Raw genomic sequence first — 26,945 nt, forward strand, 5'->3', positions numbered from 1 at the left:
AACATCTCTGTGGGTAAAGGAGTTTCATGAATTTGTTATATCAGTGCCCCAAAACGTATTTCTAAAAAACAGTTCAACATAAACTTTTAGCTTTTCTTGAAAAATTTATTCCACTGATGTGATAATTTCACACATGCCCAACTTCCGTGTCTCATTACGTACATGTACATATATAGCTGCAAGATGTGTCCGTTATTGCTGTTCTTCGTTTTCTCCAATCACCTCAATTTCTTCGCTTTCCGAAGCGTGTATTGACGATTCGTTTTCACCATTTTCAGACTCTTCCAGAGCTTCTTCCACCAATTCGCCTTCACGGTTAGTTCCCTGTAAAAGATACCCACATTCAAAAAATTAATCTGTTAATTTTAAAAGGAAGTCTGGTGTCTTAGTGATGCTAGAATGTATTCTGCTACCGCAGCAGATTGCTCTGTTAAATATAACGCATATTCTATTAATTTAACATTAATGGGGTAATGTATCCAGATCTATTGATCGACATGTGAACGCAAGCAGACATAAATTCGGGAGCCGGTTTTAAGTCCTTTTTCAGTCCGGTTAATCTACGCTAGTGTAAACTCGGCGTTTTCCGTTGACGAACATTCGGTACTCACAGGTACAATCTGGACTGGGTAAGATGTCTGCTGAACACCGATGAGAAAGGCGTGGGCCTCTGTCTTGTTAAGGATGACGGGCAGATCCTCTAGGCACAAGGCGAGTGCCAGGAGGAGAAGAACAAAGACGAGGCATCTCATCCTGTCACGACGAACAGTTCCTCATCTCCAAAATATACAGACGGAATTACAACTGTAGCACAGTACTTATGTTGATGGTTATTGCTAACACAGAACGTTATAGCCCTAGACAAGTCGCCAGTGAAAAGTCTACTGGTGAAAACTCGTTCTCATAAAAAACACGAATTAATTTGTGTAACTGTGGGAACGAGAAGTCAGAGCAGTAAACAGCTGACCTGTTGACAAAGGCCGATTCTTCTGAGTTGTCAACATAATGACGTAACAATGAGTTTTCGTCAACCTATTGATATTACGTACTTCTGACGTCACGATGTGTTTTCCGTAAAGCCGGGCTATCCCCTTGACGAGACTCTGTACGTTATGAGCACGTGACTGCCATTGCGACGTAATGACGTAAGAAGCTTCGTTTCAAACTTGTTCTGTATCGAACCGGTTCAGTAGAACCTCCGCTTCTGGGGCGGTAGATCCAGGCTCAATCCTGGGTCTGGTCACACCTAAGACCCTTCGTCGTCATATGACTGAAAAATTGTTGAGTACGACGCTAAACCCCAAGCACTCACTCACTCACCCTAAGACCCTAAAAGAGGAAGTTGTGGCTTCCTTGCTCGGGGTTCAGCATTAAGGGCAAGTGCAACGACCGGTTGACTGGTATTAGTGTAATGGCTCGGGTGGGGCGACTCGCTCTCCTTCGGTAAGTCGCCTCAGTAAAGCAGCAGCACCACTAAATAAAAGAGAGGTGGAAATCCGTCCTGTGACAAGGAGGCACATTTACATGCACTCTTTCGTCATCATACATGACTGAAAATTCTTAAGTACGACGTTAAACCCAGAGCACTCACTCACTCACTCTTCTGTATCGTAAAATAAGGGCTAATTCTCTGCACAAAGCTAGTTTATAACTGTCAGATTGTAATATGTGATTCAAACGCTCATTTTCAGACCACATGAGGAGTTAGGGCAGGTATTTTACGAACTCTTATTATAAAGTCCTGTTAACTTGATAAACAGCACTGGTGCTAATTCCACAGGAGAATTATGGTATACCGGTAAGTCAGATCTTGAAACTTTGATATAATACGCAGTTTGTAGCAAGAGGGATTAACATCTGGATGCATATGTCTCAACAGAGCACTGGTTATGTCTTTCGAATGTAAGTCTCGAGATTCACCTGCCTTTATAGTGTTCTGCAGGTCTTGGTTTCAATCACCGTTTGTGTGGTCTTACATGAAGTCTCTTCTGTCCTAACGCTATGACATACTCGTACACACTGATCTCGCTCTGCACGTTCGTCAGTTTACTTGCCAAAAGCCGACGATTTTTTCCGGTTTCTTCCATACATAAATTTTTTGCCGTTAGCTGCGGAGGAATTAGCCTCAGATATGCCTAGATCCTAGACCTAAAAAATTGTCTTCAGGATTTAGCCAACATGAGGTCGCGAGGCTAATGCATTGTCACAGAAACACCATCGCAGCGCTCGCCTAAAACCAGTGACTTTTTCAAGACGTAAGAGATCGTCCGCGCTCTGGACGTCCATGGGTAACGACGCCTGGGCAAGATCAGTGGATTTGTGGTCCAAAAAAACCGTAGAAACCGCTCGAATTCCAGACCATCGTTGCATGGGTCGCGCGCACGTTGTTCTCGATACGTTTGTCGTTGATGCCACGAGGTCTAGTCCAGTGCCTGGACCAGTATTACCTCCCCTGATCTGACAACATAAGGTTCAGTACTGACCACCTGCATTGCTTAACTTGCCACTGTTTCAATGGCTGAGATATTCTCAGGGCAGTGGCGCAGAATTCAGTAGTTTGAACGTCTAACTGGGGAGAGTATGATCGCTAGAAAATTTCTCCTGTCAGTAGCCTTGCTGTGTTATGACAGGACCTGTGCTCGGAGAGTGCGGCTCACTTTCTCACTGAGGGAACTCCTTTAAGGTTTGACACGCGACGGATATGTATGCGAACATGATGGGTAGCACAACCATGACATCCTTACGAAATGTAATTGTGGCAATTTTCCCTTCTTCAGGTGGGGAATAATTCCGAAAAAGAGAGATTTTCCATATCGCGTAGGCAAATTAATACAGCAATGTTATCCGAATACACCTTCAAACAATAAGCCCGTTTGGACTGAAAGAAATTAAATTCTGCCTTTCTTACTTTATTGCATAGATATGCACAGACTTATTTTAGCTTTAAGGAGAGATTTTAGGTCACGGAGGATGAGTCTGATAATGAAGATAGATCCTTGATAGAGCTTTACGCTGTACGGCCATACATAGCCGCAAATAGCGGACCTGAAACGAGGCTGTCATGATTTAAAGAGTGATTTGCCAACAGCCAATCAGAAGGCTACCTCGGAAGCAATGGCGGTCGTGTGTCCTTCACCCTACATGTCAGTCGGATCAAGCGTATGAACTACCACGACGTCATCAAGCATGGTTACAGAGGTGCAGACAGCATGTCCGCACTGCTGGCAAAATGTACTTTTTACGAACGAATCACGTTTCCACCCTTCCTGGACTTTGTACAAAGACCAAGACGGTTCCTGTCACGTTGACTTTACGGCAAGACATATGGCTGCAATTTTGACATTGTAAATTTATACTAACTTCGATAGCAAGAAACCAGAGGGTCCTGTGTGTTGAGTGACGATTTCAATCAACGTCACAAGTGAATAACATAGAAACTGGTGTGTCGTGCTTGTTACACCAAGCCCTTTCACTCCAAGTTTGTTAAGTTTTTCAATGAATATGATTCTCTTATAGGTAAATATGGGCACAGCTCCCAGATTCTCTGGCACTCTTATTTCATAATTGTGTCTAATTCCGCTTAACCTGAATTTATTCATCGCGTTGAATCAGTTCGCCACGTGGATATATGAACAATTGCAATCAAAGCGCGCGGTCACATATTTGGATTATCGACAAGTTAGATACTAGCATGCCATACGATTTGAACATTTTACTCAGTTGCCTAGAACATTCCTTGCGTCTTTCCATCATTGCTGAAACTGCTTCTTTTTGCATGATTCCGTCCAAGTTTCGTATTTTATATACTTTTTTATTTTTTTTTTTCAGTTCTTTTGTGGTTTGATTTAAACGCCGTTTTGAGAATCGAACTTGCGATTATGGATCCGGAACCTTCATAGACGGCGGGTATACTGGAATGTCGGTTTCGATTCATAAATTAAGATTAGAACTCCTTGTTCTGGTACTCAGACCGACCCCAATAGGACAGTTAGTAGAGCGTCCGCTTCCGGAGTGGTAGATCTAGGGTCAATGCCGGGTCGAGTGACACCTAAGATTTTACAAGAGAGAAAGTTGTAACTTCCTGGCTTGGCGTTCAGCATAAAGGGGATAGTGCAACAACTGATTGACCTGTATCAGCATCATGGCTCGGGCTGAGCGGCTTACTTGCCTTCGGTAAGTCGTCTCAGTGAAGCAGCACTAGATAAAAGAGCGGTGGAAATCCGTCCTGCAAAATGGAGGCACATTACATGCACTCTAAGGATTCTTTCGTTGTCATATGACTGAAAATTTTTTAAGTATGACGTCCCAAGCACTTACTCACTCACTCTGGTACTCAGCCATCCCACTTTATGTACCCAGTTCACTAAGCCAGAACAAATAAAATTAGTATACCATAAAAGATAAAACTCAGTTAGCTCAAGCCTATTTTTATGAGCCATTTTATTATCCTACAATAAACGTACACAGAAAACTACCATCGTCTGAAATCTTGACAATGGCATATCCACAATATATAATTCGGTTCGATACTTATGTGTAGATGCCACATGCCAGTTTAGGACTATAGACAGGTATGACTAAATATAATTAACTCCATTAAGGCTGATATTTTACATTTAGTACCTCATCATACCAAAAAATACTTTCACATGTATTACCTCATGTGGCACATCTAAAACTGAATATTTCACATGTATTACCTCATGTGGCACATCTAAAACTGAATATTTCACATGTATTACCTCATGTGGCACAACTAAGGCTGAATATTTCACATGTATTACCTCATGGGGCACATCTAAGACTGAATATTTCACATGTATTACCTCATGTGGCACATCTAAGACTGAATATTTCACATGTATTACCTCATGTGGCACATCTAAAACTGAATATTTCACATGTATTACCTCATGTGGCACAACTAAGGCTGAATATTTCATATGTATTACCTCATGTGGCACAACTAAGGCTGAATATTTCACATGTACTACCTCATGTGGCACATCTAAGGCTGAATATTTCACATGTATTACCTCATGTGGCACATCTAAGGCTGAATATTTCACATGTATTACCTCATGTGGCACATCTAAAACTGAATATTTCACATGTATTACGTCATGGGGCACATCTAAAACTGAATATTTCACATGTATTACCTCGTGGCACATCTAAGGGTGAGTATTTCACATGTATTACCTCATGTGGCACATCTAAGACTGAATATTTCACATGTATTACGTCATGGGGCACATCTAAAACTGAATATTTCACATGTATTACGTCATGTAGCACATCTAAAACTGAATATTTCACATGTATTACCTCATGTGGCACATCTAAAACTGAATATTTCACATGTATTACCTCATGTGGCACAACTAAGGCTGAATATTTCATATGTATTACCTCATGTGGCACAACTAAGGCTGAATATTTCACATGTATTACCTCGTGGCACATCTAAGGGTGAGTATTTCACATGTATTACCTCATGTGGCACATCTAAGGCTGAATATTTCACATGTACTACCTCACGTGGCACATCTAAGGCTGAATATTTCACATGTATTACGTCATGTGGCACAACTAAGGCTGAATATTTCACATGTATTACCTCATGTGGCACAACTAAGGCTGAATATTTCACATGTATTACCTCATGTGGCACATCTAAGGCTGAATATTTCACATGTATTACCTCATGTGGCACAACTAAGGCTGAATATTTCACATGTATTACCTCATGTGGCACATCTAAAACTGAATATTTCACATGTATTACCTCATGTGGCACAAATTAGACTGGATATTTCACAAAAACCTTTTCACGTAACTCCATAAAGACTGAATATTTTAATTTGGTGTCATGTCAAGCACCGTTACAAGATGTTTGCAGTGACTAGTATCGTTAAGTTCTCCATTTTGAAATGTCGATTTCCACCAACTGAGAACAGTTAACTCGGCTATTTCTGAAATAAGATGCAAAATAGATAAATTCAATAAAATTTTAAATAATACGATATATCCGTTGATGCTAATTTATTTTTATTTTCTTCATTTCAAATATAAAATAAACTTGCTGTTCAAACTGGCCACTAGAATATTAAATTAATTTTGTTTATAAGTACCGTATTATTATATACCAGGGATTTCCACTTTCCTAAATTCCATGTTGCTAGCTGAGCCTTGAAGCGGATGATGCCAGTTGCAACACTGCTCTTTTGGTTTAGCCTATGTAGTTATGTATACAAAGTAATGGTGACTTATCGCTTTTCTTTAATATTTTATGCAAGTCCAGCGCATGCTGGCTTCCTCTCCTGCCGTAAGTGGGAAGGTCTACCAGCAACCTGAGGATGGTCGTGGGTTTCCGCCGGGCTCTGTCCAGTTTCCTCCCACCATAACGCTGGCCGCCGTCGTGTAAGTGAAATATTCTTGAGTACGGCTTAAAACACAAATCAAATAAATAAATTTTATATTTTATGAAAACTGTATGTTGCTTAACATCTCTTAATTCTTAAAAAAATAATGCTGTAAAACTTTCTTTTGTTTCCAGACAATCGCAATTCGGACACTTCGTGACACTCGATATATAGAACACTGGCCAATGTTCCATAAAGACTGAGATACATAAAATGCATGTATCAGAAGGACATTGGTTTTTGCTGATAGTTCCGATTGTGACGTTCGCACACAATGGTAAACACGAATGTGATCACAACCGCTTATACTTACCCAGGGGCTGTGTGTTTCTCGAACACACGGGGTTGGATAGTGTCCAGCTCCAGATTCCGGCAGAGTAAATGTGCGAGCGTGGCGTTCCTGATTTCAGAGAGTTGTTCTGAAACAGTCCGACAGATCGCGACGGTTAGTCAGAGAACATACACCATAAATGGATATGGCCTTCGTGTTGGCAACAAAAGCAATTTTTCACTGACGGCTGTCAATGTCTTGGGTGGAGGAAATCGGAGCGCACTGGGTAAACCACACCGACCTTTGGCGAGTTACTGACGAATTTCCCATGTGTGATGTAAAGATATGCACAGCGGTGGAAAAGAAGTGATTCGAAGAAATGAACAGTCATACGTGCGTCGTCGTTGACCTCTTATTGTCACCAAGGCTCTGCAAGCAATGAAAGCTGGAGAAGCTACAAAATTCCCCGCATGCAAATTCCGGGTTTGAACCAGCAACTCGTCTGTTCTAGACATTTAAAGGCAAGCACCTATAAGCACTAGACCACGGCCTGCCCCTGCTCACTATGAAAAAGAGAACTTGTTTATTTTGCAGTTATAAAACATTTTCTGTTGGCCAATAAATATACTTGATCATCTTGTCTTTTCTGTCTTGCTAAGTTGTGCCTTACAATCTATTGGTACCGTTAATCTGAGAGATGCAGTGGCTTTCATCAGTTTCTCCAATCATAATCCTAGCCAGTTCGGTAGGAATAAATAAAGAAATTCCTATTAAAATGATAGGTGTGTTCTTCGAAGAAACGGAAGGAAATCTCATTATAGATCAAAGCATTTATATCGGGTGAGCATAAAAAATGGGCCGTAATTTGACACTCAATATCTCCGAAACCCTCTTATGTCAGCTTCTAAAAATTTACACACTCAAAAGCCATTATGTCCTAAGTATACAGACCACATTTCACGGGACCAAATTCAAAATATAGTCAAAAACGCATGTTCCGGACATTTCAAAATGATATTCTACCTTGTTTTACTTGAAAAGGTGATCAATTCCTTGTCTGCGACAGAGAAAACCATTCAGCAAAACTTGTGCCTATCTGACAGAACGATTTCTCTGACACTAGAGCCGGACAATTTTTCCAGACGACACTAGATTGACGTGTGTCACTCTGGTGCAGCACGCGCTCTACTCATGACACCTGACAGGTGATGCAATGTGGGTCACCGGAACGTGTGTTTTTGAGGCTATGTTTTCATTTTAACCCTGTTTACCGACTACTCAAGCTATGACCTTGAAAATTGGTCAGTATATTAACAAAGTCATGACATTTAAATGTCTAAAGTTTGAAAAGGTTTGAACAAAGGATAATGGAGCAATGCAGCATCAAAGTATGGCCCATTTTTTTAATGCCCACCCGATATACCATCCACGTGCTTACACAACATTAACCAATGGATTTGATGGTCAATTAGATAGGCTTCTTTTACAATAGCCACTAATCTGTTCTGAAGGAATTTGTTCAAAATAATCTAGACATGGAAAGGGACATTCGTATACCAGTCGTCAACAGTAAAACTCCTTCCCGCCTATAGCAAGACGGTCCAAAACTGTGAACTCATTTGTTTTTTCCATTATTGCGTCACAATTTATCAGTGTGCGTGTGTTCATAAAAAGTATATGAAGTACACTGTAACGTCAGAGAAGAAAACGATGCGTTTTACTGTCATTTGGGCCGTCTGTGTAGCTCGTCCTCGAGTCTCCCATTAGCGTTACAAATTTACCACACATCGCTGTTTCTACGTTTTTATTCCTTAATATGGAGTTTAGGGTTTGGGCTAACATACGTAACATATAAGCTTCTCCGCTTATTTTTTTATTCGGGTGTAACAAAGGCTTTAAACTGCAGCTTTCCCTGTTCCCAGTAGTCAGTCCAGGCATTAAGTAGCCTGCTGTGTTGACGTCAACGATGATAGCTTTTTGTTGATGGTAGAGCGGAAATTAGGAGCACCAATTAGGAGGTCCTGCGTTTCAAGTATGTTCATCGATGGCGTCATTTCCGAATATTTTCCGAACATTGATGGAAACTGTGCATACAATAGAGGGCTTGTTAGAAAATATATACGCCAAAAAAAAATTGAAATTTTTTTCCCATTTTTTTGGTCATATCTATATTTTCCTTCAAACCATACTCTTCATTTTGCATTACTTATTTATGTATCCTTTGAAGGAAAGTGCTTTGAATTCATTCATAACTCTCAAAGGGTACTAGCATTACCTAAAGTGAAGGCCTGTGGTGTGGCATTCGTCTCATACCAAAACCTGTCTCCATATCGATATTTAAAAAACTGCCATCCCAGCATATTGGCGAAAAGAGGACCAACTGCCGCACCAGGTAGAGGGCGCTCCGATACGCCACCTGTCCAAACGTCCACGTCATCTGGATCACTGGATGTGGTTTTGAGAAATCATCAGAAAAAAATTAAAAAGAAAAACAGTGAAATAAATTTTCACAAATAATGTTTCAGTATTTCCCTGTGTATTTTTAGTAACATCGCCCAAGTGACCTATCAGACAAGAGGGAGTGCAAACATGCCAACTACGTATCATGTCATATAATTAAAGACGCAGAGCAGAGAGTAAAATCTGTACTTCTGCTGCCATGATGTTGTACACTCGAATTATAGTTTTGCTGGTTTTGTTTTGGCTGTAATAGCTTGTAAGTGTCGTGATTTGTCATGTGGGCCTAAATGGAGAAGTGTGGTGGTTTGTCATGTGGCCCTGTATGGAGAAGCGTGGTGGTTTGTCATGTGCGTCTGTCTAGAAGCGTGGTGGTTTGTCATGTGGGCCTGTATGGAGAAGTGTGGTGGTTTGTCATGTGGGCCTGTATGGAGTCGTGTGGTGGTTTGTCATGTGGCCCTGTATGGAGAAGTGTGGTGGTTTGTCAAGTGGGCCTGTATGGAGAAGTGTGGTGGTTTGTCATGTGGCCCTGTATGGAGAAGTGTGGTGGTTTGTCATGTGGGCCTGTATGGAGAAGCGTGGTGGTTTGTCATGTGGCCCTGTATTGAGAAGCGTGGTTGTTTGTCATGTGGGTCTGTCTAGAAGCGTGGTGGTTTGTCATGTGGGTCTGTCTAGAAGCGTGGTGGTTTGTCATGTGGGCCTGTATGGAGAAGCGTGGTGGTTTGTCATGTGGGTCTGTCTAGAAGCGTGGTGGTTTGTCATGTGGGCCTGTATGGAGAAGTGTGGTGGTTTGTCATGTGGGCCTGTATGGAGAAGTGTGGTGGTTTGTCATGTGGCCCTGTATGGAGAAGCGTGGTGGTTTGTCATGTGGGCCTGTATGGAGAAGTGTGGTGGTTTGTCATGTGGCCCTGTATGAAGAAGCGTGGTGGTTTGTCATGTGGGCCTGTATGGAGAAGTGTGGTGGTTTGTCATGTGGGCCTGTATGGAGAAGCGTGGTGGTTTGTCATGTGGCCCTGTATGGAGAAGCGTGGTGGTTTGTCATGTGGGCCTGTATGGAGAAGTGTGGTGGTTTGTCATGTGGCCCTGTATGGAGAAGTGTGGTGGTTTGTCATGTGGGCCTGTATGGAGAAGTGTGGTGGTTTGTCATGTGGGCCTGTATGGAGAAGCGTGGTGGTTTGTCATGTGAGCCTGTATGGAGAAGTGTGGTGGTTTGTCAAGTGGGCCTGTATGGAGAAGTGTGGTGGTTTGTCATGTGAGCCTGTATGGAGAAGTGTGGTGGTTTGTCATGTGAGCCCGTATGAAGAAGTGAGGTGGTTGGCGCGGGTTTTTTTCTACCGATAAAACAGAGCACAACCGGGTATATCATTAAACAGCATATAAAGAAATATAGGTTAGGCCAAAATGAAACCATAAATGACGTTTTTTTTTTTGCTTAAAATACGGAAGCATGATATTCTATGCGTCAAAACAGACATTCGTATACGCGCCGTCAATCAAAATGGACCTTCCGTGTCAATAATCGTAAGACCAATTCCCAAAACAAGGTTTAACAAACCATCAAAGAACTAAGAAAGTACATAAAGTACGAAATGAGGACTGAATCATGCAAAGTGAAGCAGTGTTCAATGATGATGGAGAGAAGCAAGAAATGTTCTGGGCTAATGGGGGGAATCAATATTCAGATCGTGTATCATGCTAGTATATAAGTTGTTGATGACAAAATATGTCTCAACTGCGCTTTGATTGCAGCAGTTCATATATCCAACATGGCGATCTAATTCAACACGATGAATAAACTGTCCCATTAAACAGATGTTTAATATTATTCTGGATATAGTGACGAAAGTCGTATTAACACAAAATGAATTATTGTCTTTTTGCCCGAGAAAAAGTTTGCTAAGTTTTAAAGAATGGCGAGAGGTAATGTACTTCTCCCTAAGCTCCATTGTCCTACACACAAGTCTGCACTTTCGCACACATAGCTGTATCCCTCATAAATTCTTACCCAGTCATATGTTTTAACAATAATGCTTGGCAACGATACAAATTAGCTCCTCATCGTAGCCAATGTACATGCTTTAATATACTTACGAGTAAATTTGCTGTAGTATTTCCACCGTGTGTGGAGACATATCTGAAAAACCACTAGACGAATTCGTGGAGAATTCTGATGCCACGGTCAGTCCGAATAAATCTCTAAAATCATTGTAAGGTGACAGCCCATGGTCTCTTCCCCGCTGAATGTTGAATGCGGGCAGATCGAATCCGTTTCCGTATCTGGTCTGGTAGAGGTTGTTGACAAGAGCGTTCGTCACAATACGACTCACATCCTTACTGGCATCAACAAGTGTTCCCCGCATAAACTGTTGTTCATGCATCAGATAGATGTTGGACTTGAAGAACATATCCTCCAACCGAAGTGGCGGTCCGTCCGCTGGCTGGTAGAGTTTGTCAACCAGGTTAAAGTTTGATCGCATGAGCGAGTGTCCGAAACGAAAAGCAGCCGTGGCCACTTCGTTAGTTGTGGACGGATCGACGGAAGGGTCATACCCGGTGAAGTAGCCTTCGTCCGATAGGTGGAGCTGATACTGGTTCATAACATCGGAGCCTAGCGATAGAGGGAGCCACTCGCTGTATGTCACGTGTTGGATCAGGGCTATGACTAGCCTCCGAGCCTCCTGGTACAACGTCTCGTCGTCCCATTTAGGATTTTCCTCAGCGAGAAGACGGGCTAAACGATTGTGCTCCCGAAACCAGAGCGTCTCCATCCCTGTCAAACCGGCATAGACAGTCACGCGGTCGTCCCCTGAACGCAGAAAGAGCATAGAATTGAACAATTTTGCAGGCCAGATCTGATAATCATGTAATTTCGATGCAAGTCACACCCTATCGTGAATTGTAGGCCCCCAAATGCGTTTTTGTATTAAGATGACAGATCTACAATTTTTCCCTGTACTAGTCCACGTTCGTGCGGAGTAACCATGAGCTTGGCAGGAACAAACCCTTACGGTTCCTGACCCCATATGGTCTCCACTCAGCCGGGTACCTGGCAATGTATGGTTATGTGTTTTTCTCCAAGTTGTGTCTGAACCGGCATTTATCTCCATTCAGAAATTTTCTTTAGACAACTGAAATGTTTTCAGGTACAAATCGATATAACACAACAATCAAATATAGGAATTAGATAATACATCCATGTATGGTACCTACTGTGTACAGATAGCTTGATATCATATTGTTTAGCAGAAAAGAGTACGTCCTTTTTTATGTAGATGCATGGAAGTGTAGAAACATATAGCCGGGCAAATAACAAACAGCAGAAAACTATTGGCTCTACGTAATCGACAGGTGTGGTAAAATCATAGCCCATCGTGTACTTCTTTAGATTAATAAGGCTACTGGTTGTCGTTTGACATTTAATCACGTTACCTGACTGCATGGTTGTATATCCCTGTTTTTCTCCCATAAAGTTTGGGTGGGACCGGAAGGGCAAGTGGTCTGGCTCAGACATAGTAAGTTCTCCTTTGAATTACAAAAGAAACATCCCCAGTCAAACGTCAGAAATTGTTATAACGACGTGTCTTCAAAGTATACAATAACGAACGGTGAACAAAACCATGTGATATGCCTCACCAGAATTCCCACATTAAAGATGAACCATAAATGGGTTCAGGAAACATATACGTAAAAAGTTTAATGTACTCTTGTTTCCAAATCATAGACCAATCTTTTGATTTTCTAAGAAAAGCGTAAAACATTTTTTCACAAAGTTGTGACTCGAGGCAGACGCTCGATTCTTCTTTCCAAAATAGTTATTTTCGTATAAAATCATTTTGTTTCAGTTTATCCAGAATTTGGGCCCAATTCTGTAAGTTTTAAGTTGAAATTGGGTACTTCTTCCAGGTGGTACCTTTTTGGGGAATAACTTGTCACAGTACCTGCGGTGAACCGACGGAGAAAGGCGGCTTTTTCTCGGGTTTGCCCGTACACACTGCTGCCATCGATAAAGGATGAGGCTTGATTCAGCTGCTCACGCTGGCCTGGTGTAGATTAGGTGTATACGAAGAAAGACTTTGTGTTAATTGATCATCTTTGAACGTCAGCAACTTCCAAAGTTTGATGCTAGGATCGCGATTTATCGTGCTTTCTTCATAGGTGGTTTTTGTACTATAATCTTTGTATATGCAGATATATTTCACTGTATATTACACGATAGCCACTACACACAATGGATAGTAACTACAGTGAAAACGCGATAAAAGCACCCAGCAAATCTTGTCAGCATAGTCAGACGCGTTACAGTACACGTATGTGTAACAGCATTAGAGTATATGTGTGTGTAACAACATTACAGTATATGAATTTGTAACAGCGTTACTGTTCATGTGTGTGTAACAGCATTACAGTATATGAATGCGTAACAGCATTACAGTGTATGTATGCGTTACAGCGTTACAGTGTATGCATGTGTAACATCATTACAGTGTTTGCATGTGTAGCATGATTACAGTGTATGCACGTGTAACAACATTACACTGTATGCATGTGTAACAGTGTTACAGTATATGCATGTGCAATCGCATTACAGTATATGTAACTGCATTACAATATATGCATGTGTAACAGATTTATAATATTGGCGGGGATCCATCTAACTGGGAATGGTTTAAAATTTTCGTCGAAGACAACTTAAATGTTAGCTGAATTTAGCATATTAATTACTTGTGTTACAACGTAAAGTCTAAATCAGTTCAAGTACGTGTGCACTAGATTACTTCAAAATGGATAAAAGAAAAAGCCCTCACCTTGTCGACAGTTTAAGTCTGTCACTGGAGCTGACCGTGGAAAATTAAGACATTTACGTCCCCAACCCTGGAAAATGTCGTTCTCTGGAACGTCTATGTTGAAACATTTCCCCCTGACGTGTGAAAGAAGCAATCACAAATTATTCCGTACAATATATGAATGAAAACGAAAGTTAGCTGTAATTACCTTCAACGGAGACATACTTACAGTAAACACCGAAATGTTTCAGTGAAACAAAATTCATACAGTGATATTATAGTGCACATGAAAACTTTGTGATCGTCTTTACAATTTCTTAGTTTACATTCTCGGCGTACATCCCCCCTGGATAACACAATATAGGAATGACGAACTCACTATAAAGGCTTTCTCACCACATATTGTAAAGAATTTTATGAAAGAACGCAAATCTGGTATAATCGATGCAATAATCTATACGAAAAAATGTTGAACATTTATGGGAAGTGATGGTCTTACGTGGGAATGTCTTGGTTACAGCAGTCAATGACGGACTGTCGGTGACCTACATGGAGGGGCAGAAAAGAACCAGTGAAAGATTTCAGTATCATTTGCTTCTGGGGTATCAATACCCATGCCATAAACTGATCATCTATATACCCCTCGACCAGTTCCGTTCACCAACAACCACTTTAATAATTTTGAAAAAGCTAACTTATATTATAACTGGAAAGAACAAGCCTTCAAAGTATTGTAAGTTCGTTAAAATCAACTGCGTCATTTTAATTCTCAAAGCCACCTTTTAGCAGCTTGTAAACCTTGGAACTTGTATTCTTCTGATTTTAGACGCTCTTTTGTTTCCTTTGCGGGGCTGGTTGGCTAACAGTCAGTGGACATAACTTCAGCTAGGTCCTAACGATATCTGAGTTGCGACACGGATAAATCAGAAATGACCATTTGCGACAAGAATGAAGCAGAAATGACCCTTTGCAAACGGGTCAAACAGAAATGACCATATGCGACACGGGTCAAACAGAAATGGCCACTTGCGACACAACGTCAACGCAGAAATGACCATTTGCGACACGAATAAAGCCGAAACGGCCATTTGCGGCACGAGTCAAAGCAGAAATGAATGAGTAAAACGTCACCGCAAGAGCACTGATGAACAATAGACTACAGAGCTGAGACTCGAGTTACATTAGGTTGGAACGTGTGTTTTTTTTCAACGGCATTTAGAAGATGAATTGGATAACATAGCAGATATATTGATCACAACTTCTATTTATTCAGCGAGCGACGTTTTGGTAGAGATACTAATATTTATTTATTTATTTATTTATTTGATTGGTGTTTTACGCCGTACTCAAGAATATTTCACTTATACGACGGCGGCCAGCATTATGGTGGGAGGAAACCGGGCAGAGCCCGGGGAAAACCCACGACCATTAGATACTAATACGGTTAGTGGGAGGCTCCTGGGTGATTGAATAAATAGAAGTGATATCTGTTATGTTTAGATGGTAACGGTTCGCCATTAAACACCAAGTAGGAACCTACCTTTCCCAGGTGCGCGGTCTGTAACGTCGTGGGCGATGAACTGACCCCAAATTGCAAACATGAAGGTCAGGTGAGAATCGTAACGTGCTGTCTTATTCAGATGATGAAACCGCATGCTAATCTCACGTGCGCCGGGTAGCTGTGAACCATCACGTGACGTGGTCCTCGGCAACTCTCGTAAACCGGCGGGACCTGACAATTGTATAGTAAAAACAGTAAAATGGTCACGTGTGACGAGTTGTCAACTACCACACTGTCGTCGCTGCCCTGGATTTGCTTTCTGTGCCATAGCTGTATTTCACCGGCTATGTGTGACCAGTTGCTAACTATCACATTGTCCTCTCTGCCCTGGTATTGCTCTCTGTGATTAAAGTCTTTATATACATCTATACGCAAGGAATTTAATTAAGCGCCCCCCCCCCCACTCCCCCCATGGGGTGAACTATGTGACCCTTTGGCTAATGAAAAACGACACGGTGATTGCAATCCATGTGTCTTAATGATAACACACACGCATTTCAATTATCACTGGTTTTGATGTGAAACAATTATTTTACAAGTATGGTCGTGGATTGAGCAATGTTGAAGCAGTGCTTGAAATTACTCAATAAAAACGTCATTTGGTATGTCTGAAAGCGTTTTACGTCAATATCGGGTGTTTCCGCCAAAACTTTGGGGTTTGTCTAAAAGTGTCCATTCATGCTTCGACTGTAGGCTAAATCGTAGCCTATTATGTGAAAAAGACATATGGCCTACCTTGTTCATAATCCGCAGGTAACTCTCTGGGGAAGGGTGTGAAGCCCATCCCCAGGAGTGGGTTATTTAGGTTGTTACAAGACCCGTCAATCGTTCGGTACTTGGAGACGGAGCAGTTTAAAGGTGTCTTGAAAGGACAGCTGATGTTCAAAGCCACGGCATCTGGGTGCCGGATAACTTCAACCGGGGTGAATGGCAAACCTCTGGAACTGTCACAGTAATTGTGATATGTAATAATGCTGTGTATCAGTTTTACGCAATTCCAAAAAATTCCCAAGGATAAACTGTTGGTTTTCAAACTAAACAATAAATGTTAAAAAAAACTTGCGTTTCAAGAAAGCTTAGGTCTTGGTAGCAAGTAAATCAACGATCAATCAGAGCGAAACTGATGGATTAGACTGATGGAGGCAGCTGTGCTTATGAAGTAAAAAAAGAAAAACAGAGAATGCCTCATAACTTCCGCAGACCGTAACCAATCAAGGTATTTCAAAGTGTTTTATTAAAAGAACCTTTCACTTGGCTGACAGTAGAAATATGGTGGCTCCAGCTGCTTCCATCGCTGAGAAATCAAGCCTTAACTATCGCCTGCATGCACTTTTCCTTACCGGCTTTGACCGACTAACAAAAAACCTACAAGCTTACGGGTTTCTGGCTTCGTGTAGCCAAGTGAAAGCACGTTTGTTTGCCAATTCATACAACCATGTAAAGCTTAATGTATCAGCTTTCAAACGAACGTTTTTTGGTTGAGATTGGGTTATTTTTCCGTGTTCATGTCCATATATATATAAAGTTGGGTCTTCTTCTAAATATTGATTTATTTATTTGATTGGTAGTTTACGCCTTACTCAAGAATATTTCACTTAAAGCGGCCAACATAAGGTGGGTAGGGCACGAGGGAAACCCACGACCATCCGCAGGTTGCTGGGAGACCTACCCACGTACGACCGGAGGGTAAGCCAGGGTGAGCTGGACTTGAACTCACAGCGACCGCATTGGTGGTAGGCTCCTGGGTGAATATGCCGTGCTGACGCGTGATTAGGGTTTATCGCCATGTACATTGCCCGTGTTTCAGGCATATCGATGCGATAATCCTCATATTTAGGGATTATTCTCCTGCAAGGCGCCATACATCAATCAATTAATCGATCTATCGATCAGTCAAGTCTGTCCAAGACAGAAGTAGTCACTTTATTTCGCTGGCTATCCAGTTGATTGCCCGGCTTTCCTGCTCGATCTCGTGAACGTCTAATGGACTCTCGGAAAAAAGAATCGGCTCGGCTGTCTGGAAATCCGTCACATCTTTATCGATACCTGAAATAAAAGACGATATGAAAATAACAAGTCTTCCGATCAGGCTTTTCGGTGATGTCATTTCTGTCTCTGATGGATTACTCTTGAAAGGTCGAGAATACGGGAAACAGCCATCGTGTTTCTCAACAACAGGCGACAATTGCGGAAACATTACGTGTCACGTGACAAGTTAGAATTTCTTTCTATGTCTTTACCAGTGATGTATTAAAATCTATAATTGTTGAATGACAAATTCTTTTCACTTAGGTACAAAAAAATCACAAAAAATTGTTCAAAATGTCCTGGAAATAGTAACATTTGATTCACCATATGATTTATAGTTAAATCTGCATAGTAGCCTAAAAGATAAAATTTGCCTTCGGTTAAGTTTAGTCCTTCACCTTATATTATTATATTATTATTATATCCGGTATTATTTTGAAGTCATTACATTGCAATAATGCATCCTTACATTTACTTTTCTTGGAGTAGTGCCAGAGTTCATGCCAGCTCGCACCTCAGGCTCTTATAGTGTGTCTCCTGTACAGAAATAACAGACCGCCACAAATATGCACGCTACACGGCCTCACCTTTATTTATTAGCAGCCTGTGGATCTTGAAGACCACTGTACATAGTGTGTTTAAAACAACATCGGAGCGAAGGTGCTGTCATGCAGGACTATAGGTTGAGCTATAGGTACTCAGTACTTTGGTTTACTTTTTTTACCTTACAAAGCTTTTCTAACTCTGCATAAACATGCTACCTGTGAAATGCCTCGATTCCATCACAGCATTTTCTTTGTTCACTCTGGCAATGGCGGTCCTGATTACAGAAGCGATCTCAAGGTTAACGACATTTGGCAACACGGCGATGGATGGCTGCAAAAATAAGCGTCAAATCACATTGTTATAATGGGACTTTCGTCGTATTCTTTTGTTTTCATATATTTTTTAAGCGAGTCGCCTATATTAAGTTCTCTGTAAAATAAATCATACTCGCTACTAAAATTGACTTTAGTCAGTCACACGTAACAACACAAGCTCTACACATTGATATGACGGAAATTCATATTCTTGCAACGACAATGAAATTAGAACACTTTTTTCTAAGTCATAATGTTAAACTCCATAAGCTTGGTTTCGACCCATTGCCTCGCGTGAAGTCAGAATTATTTAAAAAAAACAGTGGCATGCTAGATATTGGGTTGAGTTCAACAAGATTGACATGTTTGATGGCGAGACTCAGGTACCTAAACTGCTATCAGCTTACCTGTAAACCCTGTTACTGACGTTGATATCTTTGAAATTGTTTACACGTTTTAGTGTAATATAACCTTCCTAAATGATTTTTTATTTTATCTCTTGTAGTATATGATCTCAGGGCAGTATAGATATAGAAATGGGTGTTAGGAATTTAAAATGATGTGGTCTATTTGCGGAGACAGTAGATTTATTGCTTGAAACAGTCGTATTTTATAACAGAAAACGTTTTCCTACATGCTTTTCTCTCGCTGCTATTTCTTATGTAACAACTTCATACTCATGCATGCAAACAGAAAAACCAAAGTCTGAAGCAGGTGATACTTTAGATGTCTACTTAGCGTGACGCCAGTATTGGGAGTGGCTACTAGATTTGACGTAATGACCCAGGACCCAGTTGCTGTGAGTTCAAGTCCAGCTCATGCAAGCCTCCTCTCCAGCCGTACGTGGGAAAGTCAGCAGTAGCCTGCGGATGGTCATGGGTTTCCCCGGGCTCTGCTCGGTTTTCTCCCACCATAATGCTGGCCGCCGTCCAGATATTAAAAATATTATTATTCCAAATATTGAAGTGAAATATTTTTGAGTACGACATAAAACGCCAATCAAATAAATCAAATAAAATACCAGATTTGACTTTCAAACTTAGTGATAATGAAATAATTGCGCAAACTACCAAAAATAATCTGTTTATTTTAACAGTTATTGTAACATTATGTTGTGTCATGTTCAACATATAGTATCCTGTTAGTCTAATACAGTTTTTATGTTGAATCAAGAGAATTTAGTGGTATATTTAACAGAGTAATATGCTCCAATAACATAACAATCCACTACAATAAGATAATACATTCTGGCATCACTCAGACAACAGACTTTCTGTTAAATTTAACAGATTATCTTTTTGAGAGCAGACATGTAATTAGCAAATGAATGCAAACTGGGAAACCCACGAATGTTGTCTTATTAACGAACACTATGTAATGAAAACTTCAGCACAGGTCTGGATTGTTTCTACACTAGGCCAGGATGTGTAATTCACGTATGTAGCCTACTCACGCTGGTGAGGATGTGTAATTCACATATGTAGCCTACTCACGCTGGTGAGGATTTGTAATTCACATATGTAGCCTACTCACGCTGGTGAGGATGTGTAATTCACATATGTAGCCTATTCACGCTAGTGAGAATGTGTAATTTACATATGTAGCCTACTCCCGCTGGTGAGGATGTGTAATTCACATATGTAGCCTATTCACGCAAGTGAGAATTTGTAATTCACATGTGTAGCCTACTCACGCTGGTGACGATGTGTAATTCACATATGTAGCCTATTCACGGTGGTGACGATGTGTAATTCACATATGTAGCCTATTCACGGTGGTGAAGATGTGTAATTCACATATGTAGCCTATCTACTCTGGTGAGGGTGTGTAATTCACATGTGTAGCCTACTCACGCTGGTGAGGATGTGTAATTCACATATGTAGCCTATTCACGCTGATGAAGATGTGTAATTGACATGTGTAGCCTACTCACGGTGGTGACGATGTGTAATTCACATATGTAGCCTATTCACGGTGGTGACGATGTGTAATTCACATATGTAGCCTATTCACGGTGGTGAAGATGTGTAATTCACATATGTAGCCTATTTACTCTGGTGAGGGTGTGTAATTCACATGTGTAGCCTGCTCACGCTGGTGAAGATGTGTAATTCACATATGTAGCCTATTCACGCTGATGAAGATGTGTAATTGACATGTTTAGCCTACTCACGGTGGTGAAGATGTGTAATTCACATATGTAGCCTATTTACTCTGGTGAGGGTGTGTAATTCACAAGTGTAGCCTACTCACGGTGGTGAAGATGTGTAATTCACATATGTAGCCTATTTACTCTGGTGAGGGTGTGTAATTCACATGTGTAACCTACTCACGCTGGTGAGGATGTGGAATTCACATATGCAGCCTGCTCACGCTGGTGAGGATGCGTAATTCACATGTGTGGCCTGCTTAAGCTGGTAAGGATGTGTAATTCACATGTGTAGCCTATTCACGCTGGTGAGGATGTGTAATTCACATATGTAGCCTATTTACTCTGGTGAGGGTGTGTAATTCACATGTGTAGCCTATTCACGCTGGTGAAGATGTGTAATTCACATGTGTAGCCTGCTCATGCTGGTGTGGATGTGTAATTCATATGTGTAGCCTGCTCATGCTGGTGTGGATGTGTAATTCATATGTGTAGCCCACTCATGCTGGTGAGGATGTGTAATTCACATATGTAGCCTATTTACTCTGGTGAGGGTGTGTAATTCACATGTGTAGCCTACTCACGCTGGTGAAGATGTCTAATTCACATATGTAGCCTATTTACGCTGGTAACGATGTGTAATTCACATTTGTAGCCCACTCACGGTGTTGTGGATGTGTAATTCACAAGTGTAGCCTACTCAAGGTGGTGAGGATGTGTTATTCACATATGTAGCCTACTTACGGTTGTGAGACTGGAGACTGTTATTAACGGTATAAGGAATTTCCTGAAACAAAAAACCAGACACATTTATATTTTTAGCTTTCGTTTTTGTTGTCACTACATTGCTAACCACAAGAATCTTACATGTAATTATCGTTACTGCTGACGTAGACAAGGTCAAATTTACTGCATCCTTTTTTATTTATTTTGTGATTTGAAGACTTTTTCACTTATATGTCCGTAATCAGGTTTATGATGTGGAGGGAGGTGGAGTGCCCGGATGTAAACCATCGCCTTACACCAGGTACAGGTACCTGACCAATGTCGTGATTTAAAACAGCAATGTAAGCAGCGAGAGCCGAATTTGAACTTGCGACCTCGTGAGTAACAGAGAGAAATCTACGCAAAATGGAAAATAACTGAACTCTTTAAAATTTTCCACAGTGCCTTATCAATCCACTAAGGCAATAACAGGCAGCTGTAGAGATGGATGCCACACAGAATGTCAGAAAGTGCATACGCCTACCCAAGGGTTTTAAGTTCAATTCCATTCAAGCAAATCTGACATCGACTGCGGACGAGAAACATGTAGGAGAGCATGCATTCTAACATGAAGTGATCAGAAAACGCACTGGCTATCAGATCATTGTTATGAATGTCGTATCAGCTATCAAAGCACGATAATACACTTTGTTATTATATGTTGAGCGAAGTTTTACGCAAGACTCGCCAATATTTCACTTGTATATCATTGCCGTTAGGTTCATACGTTTTCAACGGACGCTATATGTGCGAACTAGACCAAATTAGCCAAGGGCCTGCTGGATTGGAAACTGGGGTCTAATTGACCAAACGTTTGCTGGATTAGAATACCCGCCAATGGTCGTCTAGAATCGAAGATAAGACGTAATTGGCCAAGGACTTGCTGGATTGGAAAATAGGGTCTAACTGCCCAAACGTTAGCTGGATTAGAATACCCGCCAATGGTCGTCTAGAATCGAAGATAAGACGTAACTGGCCAGGAGCCTTCTAGATTCGAACATGAGGGTTTGCTGTACTCGATCATTCGAGACCAAACTCACCACGGCCCTGGTAGACCCAAATACAGGAATTAACTTGCCAAGAACCTTCTGTAGATTCCAACACCTGACCTAATCGGCCACGGACCCTCTACAAATTCAAACATAGCAAAGACCTCGGCCATAAGACCTAGCTGGTTAAAAACCTGATGAATTTGGAAATATGACCCAACTGACCAATAGCTATGCAGCGGAACGCACCGCGAACTAGCGAGGCCATAGGCCATCACATGGCGAGCTAGATCTGTAAATTGGTCGATTGATTTCTCAGGCTCAAATACGGTACTTTCTACTTACCACATTTTGACGTGACAGAATGCCAAGGCTGTAAATATGGGTAGAGTTGTAGCATTCAGTGTGAGTATAACCACTGAAATAAATTCTTTTATCCAGCAACCTCGTCTGTAGTCTGAAACAGTAACTAAACCGTGTCGTCACCACGTCACCACGTGGCCCTGAAGTGTTTTCCCCCAAAATGTATGTATAGATGAGTTGTACAACTATGCGACCGACTGGTCACCAACACGTATCTTATACAACTTTATTCCTTTATGTCAGATCATGTCTGCTCAAAAGGAAATGGCTTACGTTTTTTGATTATATCATGTTATAAGATAGTAAGACAGGACACAAAAAGATATTTTAGTGTTCGTGTGACACATGTTTCCGCATTGTGCAGTATCTCGGTGACAAATATTATATGCATTTTTTTCTGTCACTGCGCATTCAATCCATGACCAGCTATACATTTTGCATAATCGCGTTTTTGTGTTATACGTCGTTTTTGGAAATTGGCCGCCTCGCGATTATTGACCTGGAACGTCTTTATTGGTTGAAGATTGGTATGCGAATGTCTGTTTCGACGCATAGATTCAGATCATTGCTTAGTTAGAAAGTTAGGATAATCCAGATGTAAGCAAGATTCCTACCTGTTTCCCAATCGGGGTTCACTGATTATGGTATTAATTCGTTTTTTGATCTGTACCTTTCCTTTAAATATGATAACTATCAGTTTTATAAGTGGAGGAAACCGACCATAATTATCAATTATGTTTTTTTTTTAAATATTATTATTACTTCGGTCTTCTGACTACTGCCATGTTATTTTTTGTTTGATGTGACAACAACACATCATTTGAGGATTTCTAGACCAGTGACGTCTAATACACACCATTCTTTCACCTATAATTCAGATAAGAACAGAATAATACCCTTCTATAACGGAGGTAAATTGACAAGAGGTATAAGAACAGAATAATACCCTTCTATAACGGAGGTAAATTGACAAGAGATATAAGAACAGAATAATACTCTTCTATAACGGAGGTAAACTGACAAGAGGTATAAGAACAGAATAGTATCCTTCTATAACTGAGGTAAATTGACAAGAGGTATAAGAACAGAATAATACTCTTCTATAACGGAGGTAAATTGACAAGAGATATAAGAACAGAATAATACTCTTCTATAACGGAGGTAAACTGACAAGAGGTATAAGAACAGAATAGTATCCTTCTATAACTGAGGTAAATTGACAAGAGGTATAAGAACAGAATAATACTCTTCTATAACCGAGGTAAATTGACAAGAGGTATAAGAACAGAATAGTATCCTTCTATAACTGAGTAAAATTGACAAGAGGTATAAAAACAGAATAATACCCGTCTATAACGGAGGTAAATGGACAAGAGGTATAAGAAAAAAATAATACTCATCTATAACTGAGGAAAATTGACAGAGGGGAATATTTGACAGGTTACGTGTGACCAATGGCCAGCTGTGTAAAACTGTCGTCGCTGATTTGGGTTTCCTCTTCATGTTGTACGTCTTTGTATATCTTTTTTTTTTTTGCTGCGAGCTAAACGGGTCATCTCCGAGCCCATTTCTTACATGCCGATCGATCAGAAATATTCTGGGGCACGTCTTTCCTCATCCTGTCGGTCAAATGGGTCACAAAAGCGGTTTCAGCTAACAGGTAAGCGTTAGGGATATAAATGAGACCCATGAGGCAATCCGATCATATAGACCTTAATCCGCAAACTGTGTTGAGATGCACGCGGATTCAGGTCACATAGGCTCTAACTTCCCAGTGGCGTTCCATCATTATATGGATCATTTATACATTTCTAGATAATATCTTGTTCTTTAAGATTATATCTAAAATATCCTTTATCTAGTTATTAACACATCCGTCTATTGTTGTTTATTATGGATGTTCTCATCGTCACGTGGAAAACCATTTACTAACTCCTGTTTAAAACTTGTTCTCGCCCCGACATGGCTGAAATATTGCCGATGTGACGTGAAACCATATTCATTCGTTCATTCATACATACTTTTACAGACCTGACTCTACAGTGGGCTAACGATATGGATAAGTTAGACCCCTACGCTTATTTATTTATTAGATTTATGTTTTACGCGTATTCAACAATATTTGACTTATACGACGGTGGCCAACATTATGGTCGGAGGAAGCCGTTAAATTGACGATCATCCGCAGATTGCGGACAAACAGTCCCAGTATCAGGTGGACTCCTGTGCTGGACTTTATTTCATTTGTGTTTTACGCCGTACTCAAGAATATTTCACTTATACGACGGCGGCCAGCATTATGGTGGGAGGGAACCCACGACCATCCACAGGTTGCTGCAGCATTTTCATCAAGGTAACAACAAGAAAATCTTAAAATTTTCAGAACGGAACTTCGAGGGTAAGTCACCTGCGACCATTTGTCAAACTAGTACCATAATATTATATTAGTAGTCACACAAATAGTATAATTTTGATATTACTGGAATTATGGTTTTATATACGTCACTAACCAGTTGTGCTATTTCTACAATTCGGCATGTTTGGTAGGCTACTATATGTTCTAGATTCTTTGTAAACAGGACATATATACTCTATTTATATGAAAACGGACAACAAGGTTCAGTTTCATTTCTTAATTTATATTAATGATATGGAGTGTCATATAGACGCTAGAGCCATAATAGCACAAATGGTTCAGCTTAAGAAAAGACAAGATTCCTGATCGCTGTATAATAAAGCTTTACTTCTGAATCCAAGCAGCCCTTGGAACAAAACTCAAAACCCGGATATAATCATAATATATAGACAATGACAGAGTCTCAGATGAGCACATATCGCATGGTTAGCACACTAAATAGCCAAGGAAGTTTTCGCAGAATGGACAGTTCCCAGCAAATTTCACATAGTGGGCACACTTCCCCGGAACTGTCACTATGTCTGTGCGAATTTCCGTACAGTGGTCACAAGGCCCATGGGAATTTGCCCAGAGTGACCACAAGGTCCCTTGGAATTCTTCCCAGAGTGACCACAAGGCCCCTAGGAATTCTTCCCAGAGTGACCACAAGGTCCCTAGGAATTCATCCCAGAGTAACCACAAGGTCTCTAGGAATTCTTCTCAGAGTGACCACAAGGTCCCTAGGAATTCTTCTCAGGGTAACCACAAGGCCCCTTGGAATTCTTCCTTGAGTGACCACAAGGCCCCTAGGAATTCTTCCCAGGGTAACCACAAGGTCCCTAGGAATTCATCCCAGAGTAACCACAAGGTCCCTAGGAATTCTTCCCAGAGTGACCACAAGGTCTCTAGGAATTCTTCCCTGAGTGACCACAAGGTCCCTAGGAATTCTTCCCAGAGTGACCACAAGGTCCCTAGGAATTCTTCCAAGAGTGACCACAAGGTCCCTAGGAATTCTTCCCAGAGTAACCACAAGGTCCCTAGGAATTCTTCCCAGAGTGACCACAAGGTCTCTAGGAATTCTTCCAAGAGTGACCACAAGGTCCCTAAGAATTCTTCCAAGAGTGACCACAAGGTCCCTAGGAATTCTTCCAAGAGTGACCACAAGGTCCCTAGGAATTCTTCCCAAAGTGACAAGGTTCCCAGGAATTCTTCCCAGTGTGACCACAAGGTCCCTAGGAATTCTTCCCAGAGTGACAAGGTCCCTAGGAATTCTTCCCAGTGACCACAAGGTCTCTAGGAATTCTTTCCAGAATGACCACAAGGTCCCTAGGAATTCTTCCCAGAGTGACCACAAGGTCCCTAGGAATTCTTTCCACAGCGAAAACAAGGTCTCTAGGACTTCATCCCAGAGTGACCACAAGGTCCCTAGGAATTCTTCCCAGAGTGACCACAAGGTCCCTAGGAATTCTTCCCAGTGTGACCACAAGGTCCCTAGGAATTCTTCTCAGGGTGACCACAAGGCCCCTTGGAATCCTCAAGGTCCCTAGGAATTCTTTCCAGAGTGACCACAAGGTCCCTAGGAATTCTTCCCAGTGTGACCACAAGGTCCCTAGGAATTCTTCTCAGGGTGACCACAAGGCCCCTTGGAATTCTTCCCAGAGTGACCACAAGGCCCCTGGGAATTCTTCCCAGAGTGACCACAAGGTCCCTAGGAATTCTTCCCAGTGTGACCACAAGGTCCCTAGGAATTCTTCTCAGGGTGACCACAAGGCCCCTTGGAATTCTTCCCAGAGTGACCACAAGGCCCCTTGGAATTCTTCCCAGAGTGACCACAAGGTCCCTAGGAATTCTTCCCAGAGTGACCACAAGGTCCCTAGGAATTCATCCCAGAGTAACCA

General features: G+C 41.2%; 2 protein-coding genes across 2 annotated transcripts; one reads left to right on the plus strand and one right to left on the minus strand.

Annotated features, from left to right (window-relative positions):
• Nucleotides 1-149: 149 nt before the first annotated feature.
• Nucleotides 150-22,639, minus strand: LOC135477745 (peroxidasin-like). Its single transcript, XM_064757940.1, has 10 exons — nt 22,635-22,639; nt 21,280-21,322; nt 18,288-18,402; nt 17,421-17,544; nt 16,234-16,442; nt 15,478-15,669; nt 11,245-11,959; nt 8,972-9,141; nt 6,739-6,844; nt 150-324 (listed from the first exon to the last, which is right to left on the minus strand). The coding sequence occupies exons 1-10, from the start codon at nt 22,637-22,639 to the stop codon at nt 219-221; spliced, it is 1,785 nt and encodes a 594-aa protein (XP_064614010.1). The 3' UTR covers nt 150-218.
• Nucleotides 22,640-25,350: 2,711 nt separating this feature from the next.
• LOC135477747 (uncharacterized) lies at nt 25,351-26,329 on the plus strand. The gene has a single exon (XM_064757941.1). The coding sequence runs from the start codon at nt 25,586-25,588 to the stop codon at nt 26,327-26,329; it is 744 nt and encodes a 247-aa protein (XP_064614011.1). The 5' UTR covers nt 25,351-25,585.
• The last annotated feature ends 616 nt before the right edge of the window (nt 26,330-26,945 follow it).

This window comes from Liolophura sinensis, chromosome 11 (genome assembly GCF_032854445.1).
Source record: "Liolophura sinensis isolate JHLJ2023 chromosome 11, CUHK_Ljap_v2, whole genome shotgun sequence".
In the NCBI taxonomy this organism is placed as follows: domain Eukaryota; kingdom Metazoa; phylum Mollusca; class Polyplacophora; order Chitonida; family Chitonidae; genus Liolophura; species Liolophura sinensis.